Here is a 12,265-nt window from a genome sequence, read left to right on the forward strand (position 1 = left end):
TGTACTTGTTTGGCCTGCTGAGTGCTGTCTGATATGTGAAGTTCCTTTTCAGCTGCCTTATTGCATAGGAAAGTTAAGGATGTATATGTAGGTCTTAATTTTTTAATCTCTTTATCTTATATTTATTGTAGGTCATATGTTTTTTCTTCTCCCAGGCCCCTATTTTCTGCTTTCTCATTTGGGTCATATGGGACAACTGGACAGAATGGTCTTTTGTGGCAAAAATTTGGGTAGACAGTACAATATTAAAGGATGTAGAGAATCTAGATTAGCTTTTCAAATTATTAGTGGAAGAGAGGCAGAGAAGGCTTCCCCAAATTCCTTTAATTTGAAGAGTTTAATAAGATTGGGAGTTTTAGAGGATTGTGGATGAATGCAATTAGTTCTCGAAGAACCTCATCGTTTTATTAAAATGTTGCTCAAACTAAAAGTGTCCCTTCCCTCCCTTTTTATTCTCTTCCTTCAATCTAAACATAATCTTAGAGCTTGTATCACCCTAGTTTGTGTGAAATGGAGCAAGCTTTGCGGAAAGAACCCAAATTATGGTCAATTTTTTCCGCATATTGAAGCTAGACAAAACACAGTGGAAAGAGGAGAAGAAAAGGATGGTTTTAAATCTACTTGTCAATAGCAGAGCTTATATTGTTCTTGCTTTCTTATCCTTTGTGCATGGAGATCAAAATTTCCTCCAAACCTCTCTTGGGTGGTAATTTGAGGGTCCAACCGGGTGAAGAGCCTAGAATCCTATGAATGCTCAGTTGGCCAATTTAGGTTCAGATCAAACTGAACCGATTTTCACTAAATCATCCAAACCAGGTTGCTATTTGGGCATGTACATCAATCTCCGAGAGCATGGTAAGAAAGATGCAGTAGTCATAATCAGCTGTACCAATTCTACTTCTAACAACATACAACATAACAATAAACATAGTTGCAGTCTCAGGTATTTACAAGGAGGCCATCATGTAGCCAATTTCTCATCAATGTAAAAGCCTGCTCTGCATCTCCATCCTCTTCAGGAGATCCAGGTCGATGTGCAAAGGCATGACCTCTTCCTTTGAAGATTACCACCCTAGACCCCTGGCCAATGCTCTTCTCAAACTCACTCAAAACACTAACTGGACAAAGCGGGTCATTGTCCCCTGAAATGAACAAGACAGGCACCTTTACTTTAGATGCTGCAGATGGGTCCATCCTGGTTCCATAAAATGAGACAGCGGTGCTGAAATACGCACCCTGGTCTGCAGCTAAAACGTCTATGACTCGGCCACCTCCAAAGCAAAACCCAATAATACCAAGTTTCTTTGAAATTCCTGCTGCTGTAAATTCATCAACTATCCATTTTGTTGAGGTAGCAATGTCCTTTGCAACCCTCTCCGGATCTTGGCTAGCCAACCATTGTTCTAACATTGTTCTCGGCCGGCCCTCTGCCCAGGGATCCCCACGAAATAAGTCCGGAACAAGGACGCTGCAAATTTCACTTGAATATTAGGGTATAATATTCGAAAAAGTTACTGAATTATTTAAAAATTTTAAAATAAACTTTTATTAAGTTGATATGATTAATAATTAATTTATTATCATTAATTAAAATATTATTTATCATTTTATTTTTACATAGTATTAATATAAATGATGAAAATGTTACATGTTCGTGTCTATCACATCACTAGTATCATCTGACTGCATGCAACATTAAACTATATGCGATATAAAGCGACATTTGGATTAAATAAAAAATTAAAGATGGGATTAATAAGCAGAGAAAACCTTTGAGTGTTTCAAGGTTAAGAAACATACTTGTAACCATGGCAGGCAACTTGGTAAGCAAAATCCCTGGTGGCTGAATCTTGGAACCCAAAGATATCAGATAAGAGCAACACACATGTTCCATTGTTGTTCTTAACAGCTTTAAAGAGATAAGCTTGGATGTTATTATCGCCTTCCCCGATAGAAAGCTCCACCCCATTCACCAACTCACATGCTTCATCGTCTATGTCGTCTTCCACTTTCACTGCACTGCACCTCACTCTCTCAGCAGAACTCCTACCCGATGATCCCCGGCAATTTAAATTGCAGTTTCTCTGAACATAAACTGAAAGGTTGAAGTCAGAATTTGCAGATAATTTCTATAATGATCAATTAATTAAAGAAACAAATGTTCAAAAAGAAAGAGTTGAAAAGGACAAGTGAACCGTACAAAAGTTGAGAGGAAGCGGAGGTGATGGTGACGACTGTGGCGGAGCGGGAGAGAGCTACTTCTGGTTGCGCAAAGGGAGGTGGAGAGCACGGAGGATGAGGAGGAGGGTGTTGAAGCCAGCCCCATATCTTCTTCTGCTTTTGCGTGGCGGAAGAGGGGAGAGAAGGAGCGTTGCACATGTGAAGGAGACGGATGAGCGAGTGATTGACTCAAGATATTTTGGTTTTGTGGACAAAATATCTCCTCACAACAGAAGCCCTTTGCTCACTAACTGCCATAAAAAAAAATTCATAAAAAGATAATTAATATTTCAATTATTATATAATTAAAATTTTGTTTTAATATAAATTTTATAAATTATTTGATATTTTTAGAATTAAAAATAAATGTTTTAAAAAAATTTTATTGAATGCAATTAGATTTTATGTACAAATTGGATATATTTAAATATTTGGATAAATTTCGCATACATTTTTATAATATAATATTTTATCACACAACATTACAAAATGTTCTGTTCAAATAAAATTTTTGTTTTATTACTGTTCTCAAATGGGTAACATTGTTAAATTTTTTTTTTTTTTAAGAAAGTTGATGGGGCCTATTACAGAGTAAAGCTTAAGGATGTCAATGAGTATTTTATTATAGGGTATTCACAATTTAAATAGCTGAATAAAATTGATGTCAATGGGTATTTTATTATAGGGTATTCACAATTTAAATAGCTGAATAAAATTGATGCTAATAGGACTCAAACCCAAGTAAGGAAGGAAAGCACCCAAACTCTCTACCATCTTGACAAATAATTTTTTTTATTAAATGTTGACAAATATGTTAAAAATATAGTTAGTTAAATTACTAATGTGATTATATGAATATTTATAAATAAAAATATTATTAGATTATTAATTATGTTTAAATAATATGAATATCATATCATATTACAAAGGAATATAATTACAATTATATACATTTTTAATAAAAATGTATTTACTTTTTATTTTGGGTTAAGATGACAAAAATTATAACTTATAATATATAGATTTAAAGAGAGTCTTTGAGTTTAGAATAGTTTTGGAATCTAACTATTTTTTTAATTTCATGTAATTAAAGATAAACTTATATAGTTAATTAAATTAATTCATTAAACTATGATTATTAATTAACTTGAAATGTTTTTAAATATATATATTATATATATTGAGTAATATTATAAGAAATATAATTACCATATTATATATATACTAATACTTTTAGTATATATATATTTTAAATATAAATATATTTATTTTTTATTTTGTGTTAACATTATAAAAGTTAAAACTTATAAAATTATTAATTGTAATATATACATATATATATATATATATATATATATATATATATATACACTTTATAGTATATAACTTGTAATGTCTTTTAACACATACACTTTATATTACATATTATGTTCATTTGTAAAAAATATCATTGCTATTATATAAATTAATTACTAAATAATATATATACAATCGTTTATATAAATTTATAATATATAAACTTAATTTTCTAAAAAGAAGTTATGAGATTAGAATAGTTTTGAAGCTTAGTTAATTTTTTTTTAAATTTCATGTAACTAAGGACAAATTCATATACTTAATTAAATTAATTAATAAATTTATGATTATTAATTAAATTGTAATGTCTTTTAATATCTATACTTTATATACATTGGGTTCATTTATAAAGAATATAATTACTATTTTGTATATACACTATAATACTTTTAGTATATATACTTTAAATATAAATATATTTATTTTTTATTTTGTGTTAACATTATAAAAATTATAACTTATAAAAATTATATTTTTTGTTTTTTAAGTTTATGTTATTTGTTTGGATCTTTGTGTTTAGTTATTTAAGTTTATGTTGTTATTTGGATATTTATGTATAGTTATTTAAGTTTATATCGTTGTATGGATATTTATTTTAGTTGTTTAAGTTTATGTTTAAGATTTTTGTTTTTGATTATTTAAATTTAAATTTTATTATTATTTTTTTTATTAATTTAATTAGTAGTTAATTTTATAAAATACGTAAAAAAATATTATTGTATATGTATACGAGTTTAGGTAATTGGATACCTATGAAGAAGATTGTAATAATTTTTTAATCTAATCGGGTTTTTAAACGGATTAGGATAATTTTAGGGTAGTAAAAATGTAATAGGGTTAGAGTTAGGATAATAATTTTAAAATTATTCAGATAGTTGATTTTTTGTAAAGTTAGGGTTCGGGTACCTTCAAATTATAAGGTACCCTACCCGTTAACATCCTTAATAAAACCTGTGATTAACATGCTAATATACAAGGCTAGCATAGTAACCTCCAGAACTTCAATCTAGAGAACATTACAAGGAAAAAACACAACCTCTTATTACCATAGATAGAACCCAAAAATACCACATCAATCACCCTTCGTGGAACCGACGTTGCCCATAAACAGGCAAAACTGGACATACAACAGACAATGCGAAGAGAGCAGGATCATGCCATAGCCTTCAATGCATACAATACCAGACTAATCATTTATAAGCAATCAACAGAGCACGCACAAAACAATCCAATCTCCAACCCAAAAGCAACCCATGAAATTACAATCACCAATTTTATGGAGCAATATGAGTAAAGTCTTTCTCCCTTTACACCCTATTTTTGCCCAATTGGTTAGCAGCATCATTTGCACTTTCTCAATCTACGAATATTTCTTCAATTTATTGTCAGCCTCTTTAGAGACTCAATTCTAAGAATCCACTTTCTCTATTTTCAAGACGCACTTGTTGGATCGTCAACACACTTTACATTTAGTAGTAAGCATTCGGTTGAATCGTTTAATTTGATTAAAGAAAATCATTAATCAACTTAATCAACATTTTTAAAAAAATTAATCCAATTGAACCGACTTTAAATTACCCAACTTTAGTCAATTAAATCAGTTTTAACTGATTTTTTTAACTTCTTCTTGTTTTTTAAATTTATTTAATAATATATTAATATTGTATTTTATGTTACCGCATATTACATTATTACTTATAATTTTACTAATATATTAATATAGTATATTGTTAATATATAATTTTTGACTAAATAATATATTAATAAGTATATTATGTATAATGTGTTAAGATATATATTATATAATGTATAACTGTTAACAATGTATACTTTATTAATATTTACTACATATAATTAATATATATGTATATTGTACTAATATATATTATTATATTTAGTGTATAACTATAAACTAATACTATGTATAGTGTATTAATATATTACTATATATAGTTAATATATACTTATATAGTATATAAGTACACTAAGAAGTCATATAATACATATAGTATAATATTATATTGTTATATATAATAATATAATAACACTAACTCATTAATATATCAATATATAGTATATTAATAAGTTATTTTATTCAATTACCTATGTAAGTTACTTTAGTAATATAAGTTATACTACTATAGTATACTAATATTAATAATTTAATATAACTTACTATGTTAATATAAGTTATGCTATATTACTATAATTTATTAATAACTTATAAAAAGTAAGATACTATAGCGTATAGACTATATAATATATATTAATAAATATGTTAAATAGAATATAATATATTGATAACTTAATATAAAAATAAGTTAATATAATAAGTTACTTTAATATGTTAATACTTTATTAACTTAAATTTAGGATATAGTTTTTATTATATTTAGCGTTATGTCAAATTTTAGGGTAAAATATCCTTACCTCACTAAATTTTAATCGAAATTACATGAAAGTTTATTAATTTTCGAAATGAACACTCAAGTAAATGAGTATTTGAAAATAATGAAAACATTTAAAATATTATTTCAATTTTTAAATATCTCTTGTTGTTGTTGTTGAAATGGACAAAAGTGTGTTGCTATTAATTTTGTTGATCTTACCTAAGATCAACAACAAGAGATAATATTCTAGATGAACAAAATAGAGAAATCTAAGATGCAGTCACATTTATAATTTTCTCCATTTCAAAATATTAAATAATTAATCGACAAATTTTAATTCATCCAATATTAATATTTAAATTACCACAAGAGATAAATACATGACTTATAAATGAATTTTAATTGATCTACCTACGTGTCTTTGAGAGAATTAATCAATAAATTAATTATTTTGTAGTTAATTATATGACTAACTTAAATGATGCCTTCTAGGTGCACAGGACGGCACATGATTCGTCTTTGAATTTTTTTTTTCAATTTACGAATTTCGGACGTATGACATCTTGTTTTCCTTCTAGACCCTGGTCCCCAAGTTGCGTGCCACCATCAAGCATGTCCTCTGAATCTTTTAGTTGCAAGAAGCAGCTGCCTCCCATGGCCATCCAAGTGACTATCTTTTGCTCATTTCACCAAATCATGGCATCCGTTTGCAAGCCAAGCCACAAGAGGACTCAACTTATATTAACAATTCACCCCTAATTATATATAGCAGAGATTTAATCCAAAATCCTCAACACATTTGGTCACCTTTTCTCTAGCAAAAAGGTGAAGCCAAGGAATTGGCTGCCATTATTCCAACCGACTTGTAAGAGGCAGTCACATATTCAATGTTGACAATTGCAGATGTTAAATCATAACAACAAAGTGTGTGGAAGAGAATGAGCAGGAGCAACTGAGGCTGCAGTTAGTCAACCTTTGTGTTAACCATTGCTTACTTGTGGGTTTTGTCTGATGAAATGGCAAGAAAAACTGAAACTGTCCACAACCATGTTTTGAAACTGCTAAAAAGTGTGAACTATTTGGAGAAAATGGGAAGGGTCTCGAAAGGAGCACTAAGAGGGGCAGAGAAGTGGGTATCAAGAGCAAAAGAAGTATTCAATAAATCTGAAGGCTATGTTACAGTTGTTGGGTCACCAACATTGTAAGTCTATGAGTCAGATTTTAAGCGGGGAAGACCAATCAAGGTTTGGCACAGGAAACTTATCTTAAACAGCATAAATTGACCACTCAAGGTGAGAAGCAGGGGGTAACACATGATAAACAATACATTCAACTGACCATCAAGGTTTTAGTGGTTGTGCACATTTTCAGTAAGCAGATGATATACTTTTGAAAAAATAAATAAAAAAAATCAAATTTTTGTGTAACGGTTATCAACACAAGTCAAATGCACAAGTTGTCAAGTAGAACTATACTCAACAAACAACTTTGCTATATTACACTTACAACTACTTGAAAGTAATCCTAATTAATTCACTACCCATACAACTATATACTTTCCAACTCATTATGTGTGTTTAGCGTTCTGTGAGTTTACCTATATCAACGCTCCAGTAAACTTCAAGAACCTCCATGACGATAGTAGAGAACAGACCGATAGATGGCAGCAACATGGAGAAAGCAGACGAGAACTATAAGAAGATCATCCAAGAGGCCAACTATCCCCAAGATTGCTGTGATTCAACACCAAGCATTTATGATGTCAAGCAACTGTTAGTTACCAAACAATCATCCCAAGATAATTAACCAAAATATGATGTACCTTCAGGAATAATGTCTATGGGGCTGAATATGTAGATGGTACTTAAGAACATCTGTGCAGAAGAACGAGAAATAAGACCATATCTATACCAAACTTGATAAAAGATAATTAATTTCCATGAATTAAACGCTACACTAAACAGCTGAAGCAATAAACAGAAACATAGAATCTAACAAATTATTCATTTTACTCTAAAAGATCTAATTTAACTGGCAACATGATGTTTTTTCTATAACAAATTCAATAACAACTATTTGATGCCCATCAATTGCATTCAGGTATAGAAAAAGGCATGCAAATGCTAGAGCTTAGCTCAGCTCAACCTCATTTACCAAAGCAGCCAAACTGAGTAAAAATCTAGGCTTGTTTAGAAAATCAAGCTCGAATCTGAGCCTACAGAAGCTTGACTTGTGAACCTATTAATATGATCATATATATATATAGGAAGAGACTACACCAAATCGAGGTTTTTCCAATTTTAAAATGCCATCCTTGAATATGAAATTTTCAAACTCACATGGAGCTCAAGCCAAAGCCTGAACAGCTTCAGACTCAGCTCAGTTCAGATCGATTGCACCGCTATTAGCAAATCCAATCAGTAAGATCGTTGCTGATGTTACAGTAAATTATGCTGTTGTTTATGCTTCAGCAATCAGATCAAAATACACATGGCATGATGGTCCAAGATATGGCTAAAGAGCCATAATATAATAGAAAAAATGGGAAATAATAAACTTTTTATAGGAAATGTTACTGATTTTTTTTTTCTTCTTGTTACCTTCAAGCCCATTATCTTTCAACGAGTCCCTAAACTCATTGTCAAATCTCTTTTGAAAGTTTCTTATAATTATTACTAGTCACATTGCAAGTACAGAAAAAAGAAAATATTTCCCCTGCCTAATCTTGAAATCTGAAACTAGAATACATCACTAGTATTTTTAAACTTCCCAAATTCATATTTGAATCTAGTTAAAGAATAATAAAGCAGCAATGTTTCTTACTTTTGCAGCATGTCTAATATTCCAAACTTTTGTTGCTATTGTTTGCAAAGGACATAATGATTCTGTTCTGGTAAGAACTAAAAGCCAGCCAGATTAGTGTTTAACAGGATTAATCAACATTTTTTCCTGCTGACCTAAAATGCTTCAAACACAAATGAAATAAAAGAGATTCAATTGATCAACACAATTTAACAGCAACTTTTCCATATCATCATTTCTCCTTGTAACTTCTTAAAGTGCAAGAAAATTCAACAAGTGACAATTTGAAAGGGTTGGAGGAAGTATGTGTATGCACAAAGCCTATGTTACTCAGACTTGGGAGTGAGTATTGGATATAGTTATGTGTCCAGCGTCGCTAAGTTCAAAATTTTTTTAGTTATGCAATACATTTGGAGAGTTGGACCTCATGCCCATGTCCATCAGATACGTATTGGGCATACGTTCAAGGAAGATGAAAAGTCAGGGCAATGATAAAGGTAAAGTGTCTGGAAAAAGGCCCCAAAAAGTGAGCAATCTCTATCTAAACATGCACAAGTGCGCCATGGCTGTACTTAAAAGCTTTAATTTAGCACAGGTACTGCATTATAAATCTAAAGGCTCCTTTGAGTTCAGCAGAAGAAAAGCCAAAGCTCTTAGAAGTTATTATGTTATAAGAAAGATAACTCTTCAATAAAGGCATATGTTATGTGAAAAATGATCCAGATGAGGTTAACTAACTTAACTGCAAGATATACACGAGCTTTGATGACAAGAGGAAGAGATCTCTGAGGATCTGTCATTTCTCGTAACAACCTGCGAAGCAGGAAAGGAAGGTCTTGCAGTCTCTGCAAGAAAGAGAAACTGGGATTCAGATGTCAGATTAGAGTAGCTCTCAAAAAAGTCAAAACACTGAAAGTCCTAACAATTGTTTCTGAATTTTGTGCTAATAGGTCAGTCCTAGGATTGAATTATTTTGGTACACAACTATAGTAAGTGCTAGAGAGTGTTGAAGATGTACGAAGAATGTTCAAAATGCTAGTTGGTACAAAGACTGCTCACAATGAGCAAGAACAAAAAACTTAAAAACTTTAAACAACCAGAGTGGCATGTGATGCAGATAATTTATATATTGGGAAAGTCAAGATTAAATATCAGAGTTTAGAATTATGATCTCCATTCGACAGTGGATATTTTAGGAAATTCTTTGCATAGGCCACAAAGAATTATTCATTGTCCTAATTTTATGTTTGTTTATGCTAGGGATTACCACATTGTACTCGGTCATCCTTCAAAGTTCCTTTCTTGAAAGTTAGGATTATCATACAGTTTTGTTGATTAGGAGCAGTGCAGTAGAACCTGGTTCTTACTTTGAGTCAAAACGATAGTGACACTTTAAAAAAAAATCATACTTTCCGTTGTTACCCTCAAAGTTACACTTTCTTATTCTGTGGTCAAGGGCTTTTCGAAAAATGAGATCAAATTATTTAAATGGTCAAAGTTTTCTTAATCAATGTACATATCCACTCTATAAACGGAGTAGATAAGTAAACCTTTTTACACTCAGGCCAGGCATTAGGTTGAATTATTATTTTGAGAAAAAAAAAAGAATGGAAAAAGGAGAATAATTAATAACCTTATGCTAATATATAAAACCACTAATTGGAATAAGGTTATATCAAAGAATAAAGGTTGTTAAGCTGCATAGCAAATTCAATACAAACAAACATGCACATACCTGAATGAGACCATTGGATTGTCCACCAAAGTATCGGTTGTATTTTTCAACCTTTTCCAGAATCTCAGCAACTGCTGAGTTATGACGCTCCCTTAAAGAGGCCTCACCAGGAACCAACAAAGTAATGTGACGTCGACACAGGGGGCATTTACATGGGTGAAGTGAGGATCCATGATGCCAAACAAGCATAATACAATTGCCTAATTAGAAGGGAAATAGTAGAATTATTTCATTATCAACAATAGTTGGAACTAAAAGTTGTTTTTACTGAATAGTCTTACTGATAATCGATGCCATATTATTTTAGAAGAGATTATCATATAGAGCAAATTGAAGTGGTCTGACCAACACAGGTTATGTAATAGCCATAGCTACAGAAAATAAAAGACTTAGCAGTTTGTAAAGGTTAAAAAAGTGAGGGATAGGGTTTAACATGTATTGGAATTGGTTTCATTCAGACTAGAGATTGAAAGAGTAATTGGAAAGCAAAGCAAATATATAATAAATGAAATAAATTTATTAATAAAAATAAGACATGCATACAGAAGTATGGTATCAAAGGTTGGTTTGGTAGGGTGATAAGTTGATTAAGCTAGCACCGTGTGGTTTTAGAGGTTTTAAAAGGACAACGGCAATTTAAAGTAATAGATACAAATCAAAAAAGAAATTAAAGAAAAAATTCCCTGTTTATGCTATAAAAAGAAAAGATTTACATGAACTTAGTAAGATGGGACTTTGGGGTTACAAAGGAGGGTTGGTTAGGTGTGGCAGATTCTGGAATTACTTGATATGTGCTGAAAAATGAGGGGAAAGAACAAGAAAAAGGACAGAAGAACAACGCAGGCTAGAAATTTCTCACAGATATAAAGAAAAACATTATTGTTACTAAATTGACTCCAACAATTCTAGAACTACAAGTATTTGTATGCCTTTGTGGACACACATTTGTGTAAGAGTTATACTCAGTAATTCTGATAAGACTGGGATTCCGAGTATCATAAGATTCAGTGATTTAACAACCCATGGAACGCCAAAACTCAATTCCAAAAAAAAAAAAAAAAAAAAAACCATAGTTGACCATAGTTTAGATGGTTCCCAGCAAAAGAAGAAAATTACAAAATGAAATTAGTATAGTACAAGCCTAAAGACTCAACTAACTACCATGGTCTCTTTTTATTTCTTTTCCACAAGACCTGATAATTTATTTAAATAACGAGATTAAAATAGACAGCGAAATGAGATATGTATAGAACTTTTATAATTTTGATAATAAGCATGGTCTTTTAGTTTACAACTAAATACTACATAGCAATGTGGACAAGGACAGATCCAAAAAATTTACTCAGCAGGAGCACAAATTATTAAGAATAACTATGCAAAACTTGGTAAAATTAAATACGATAATAGCTTTGACAAATTTTATCATAGTATAAAAATCTAATCTAATTACCCATTTATGCTATATAAACTGTTTTTAACAGTAAAAACAAGTAACTTTCTTTATAGAAAAAGAGTAACTTTTAACCCTACATTCAAGTCATTTATTTGCTTTTTACTTACATAGTACAAAAGCAAAAAAAAAAAAAAAAAAAATATGAAGGATTAAACAAATTCAATTTTTGAATTTCATGAATAACATTATAGGTAATATCATGTTGATATTAGTATATGTATCAAAGAAATATAGACTATCTACTTGTACTACTATTATATACTTAATAGAGATCAAAAAGTAATAAGCAAATAACAAAAAGTAAATCCT

The 12,265-nt window shown here is 30.4% G+C and overlaps 2 protein-coding genes across 4 annotated transcripts in view; both read right to left on the minus strand.

Moving 5' to 3' along the window:
• Nucleotides 1-853: 853 nt before the first annotated feature.
• LOC18593047 (alpha/beta-Hydrolases superfamily protein) lies at nucleotides 854-2,400 on the minus strand. Its single transcript, XM_007020070.3, has 3 exons — nucleotides 2,201-2,400; nucleotides 1,801-2,084; nucleotides 854-1,468 (listed from the first exon to the last, which is right to left on the minus strand). Exons 1-3 carry the CDS (start codon nucleotides 2,324-2,326, stop codon nucleotides 940-942), a joined length of 939 nt encoding a protein of 312 aa, XP_007020132.3. The 5' UTR covers nucleotides 2,327-2,400; the 3' UTR covers nucleotides 854-939.
• Nucleotides 2,401-7,259: 4,859 nt separating this feature from the next.
• LOC18593048 (uncharacterized) overlaps nucleotides 7,260-12,265 on the minus strand; it is a 6,427-nt gene continuing 1,421 nt past the window's right edge. Inside the window, exons 2-6 of one of the 3 annotated variants that reach the window (XR_001929144.2) lie at nucleotides 10,504-10,703; nucleotides 9,512-9,613; nucleotides 8,790-8,856; nucleotides 7,789-7,840; nucleotides 7,559-7,699 (exon numbers count right to left, since the gene is read on the minus strand). Coding sequence is in view for 2 of the 3 variants with exons in the window: in XM_007020071.3 (XP_007020133.1) it covers nucleotides 7,587-7,699; nucleotides 7,789-7,840; nucleotides 9,512-9,613; nucleotides 10,504-10,703 (467 nt within the window). In the remaining variant the exon portion in view is untranslated. Of the gene's footprint in view, nucleotides 7,700-7,788; nucleotides 7,841-8,789; nucleotides 8,857-9,511; nucleotides 9,614-10,503; nucleotides 10,704-12,265 lie in introns of all 3 variants that reach the window. The other 2 variants (XM_007020071.3, XM_007020072.3) reach the window with 2 other exon arrangements.

Source organism: Theobroma cacao, chromosome 8 (assembly GCF_053813885.1).
Source record: "Theobroma cacao isolate CCN51 chromosome 8, ASM5381388v1, whole genome shotgun sequence".
NCBI lineage: Eukaryota > Viridiplantae > Streptophyta > Magnoliopsida > Malvales > Malvaceae > Theobroma > Theobroma cacao.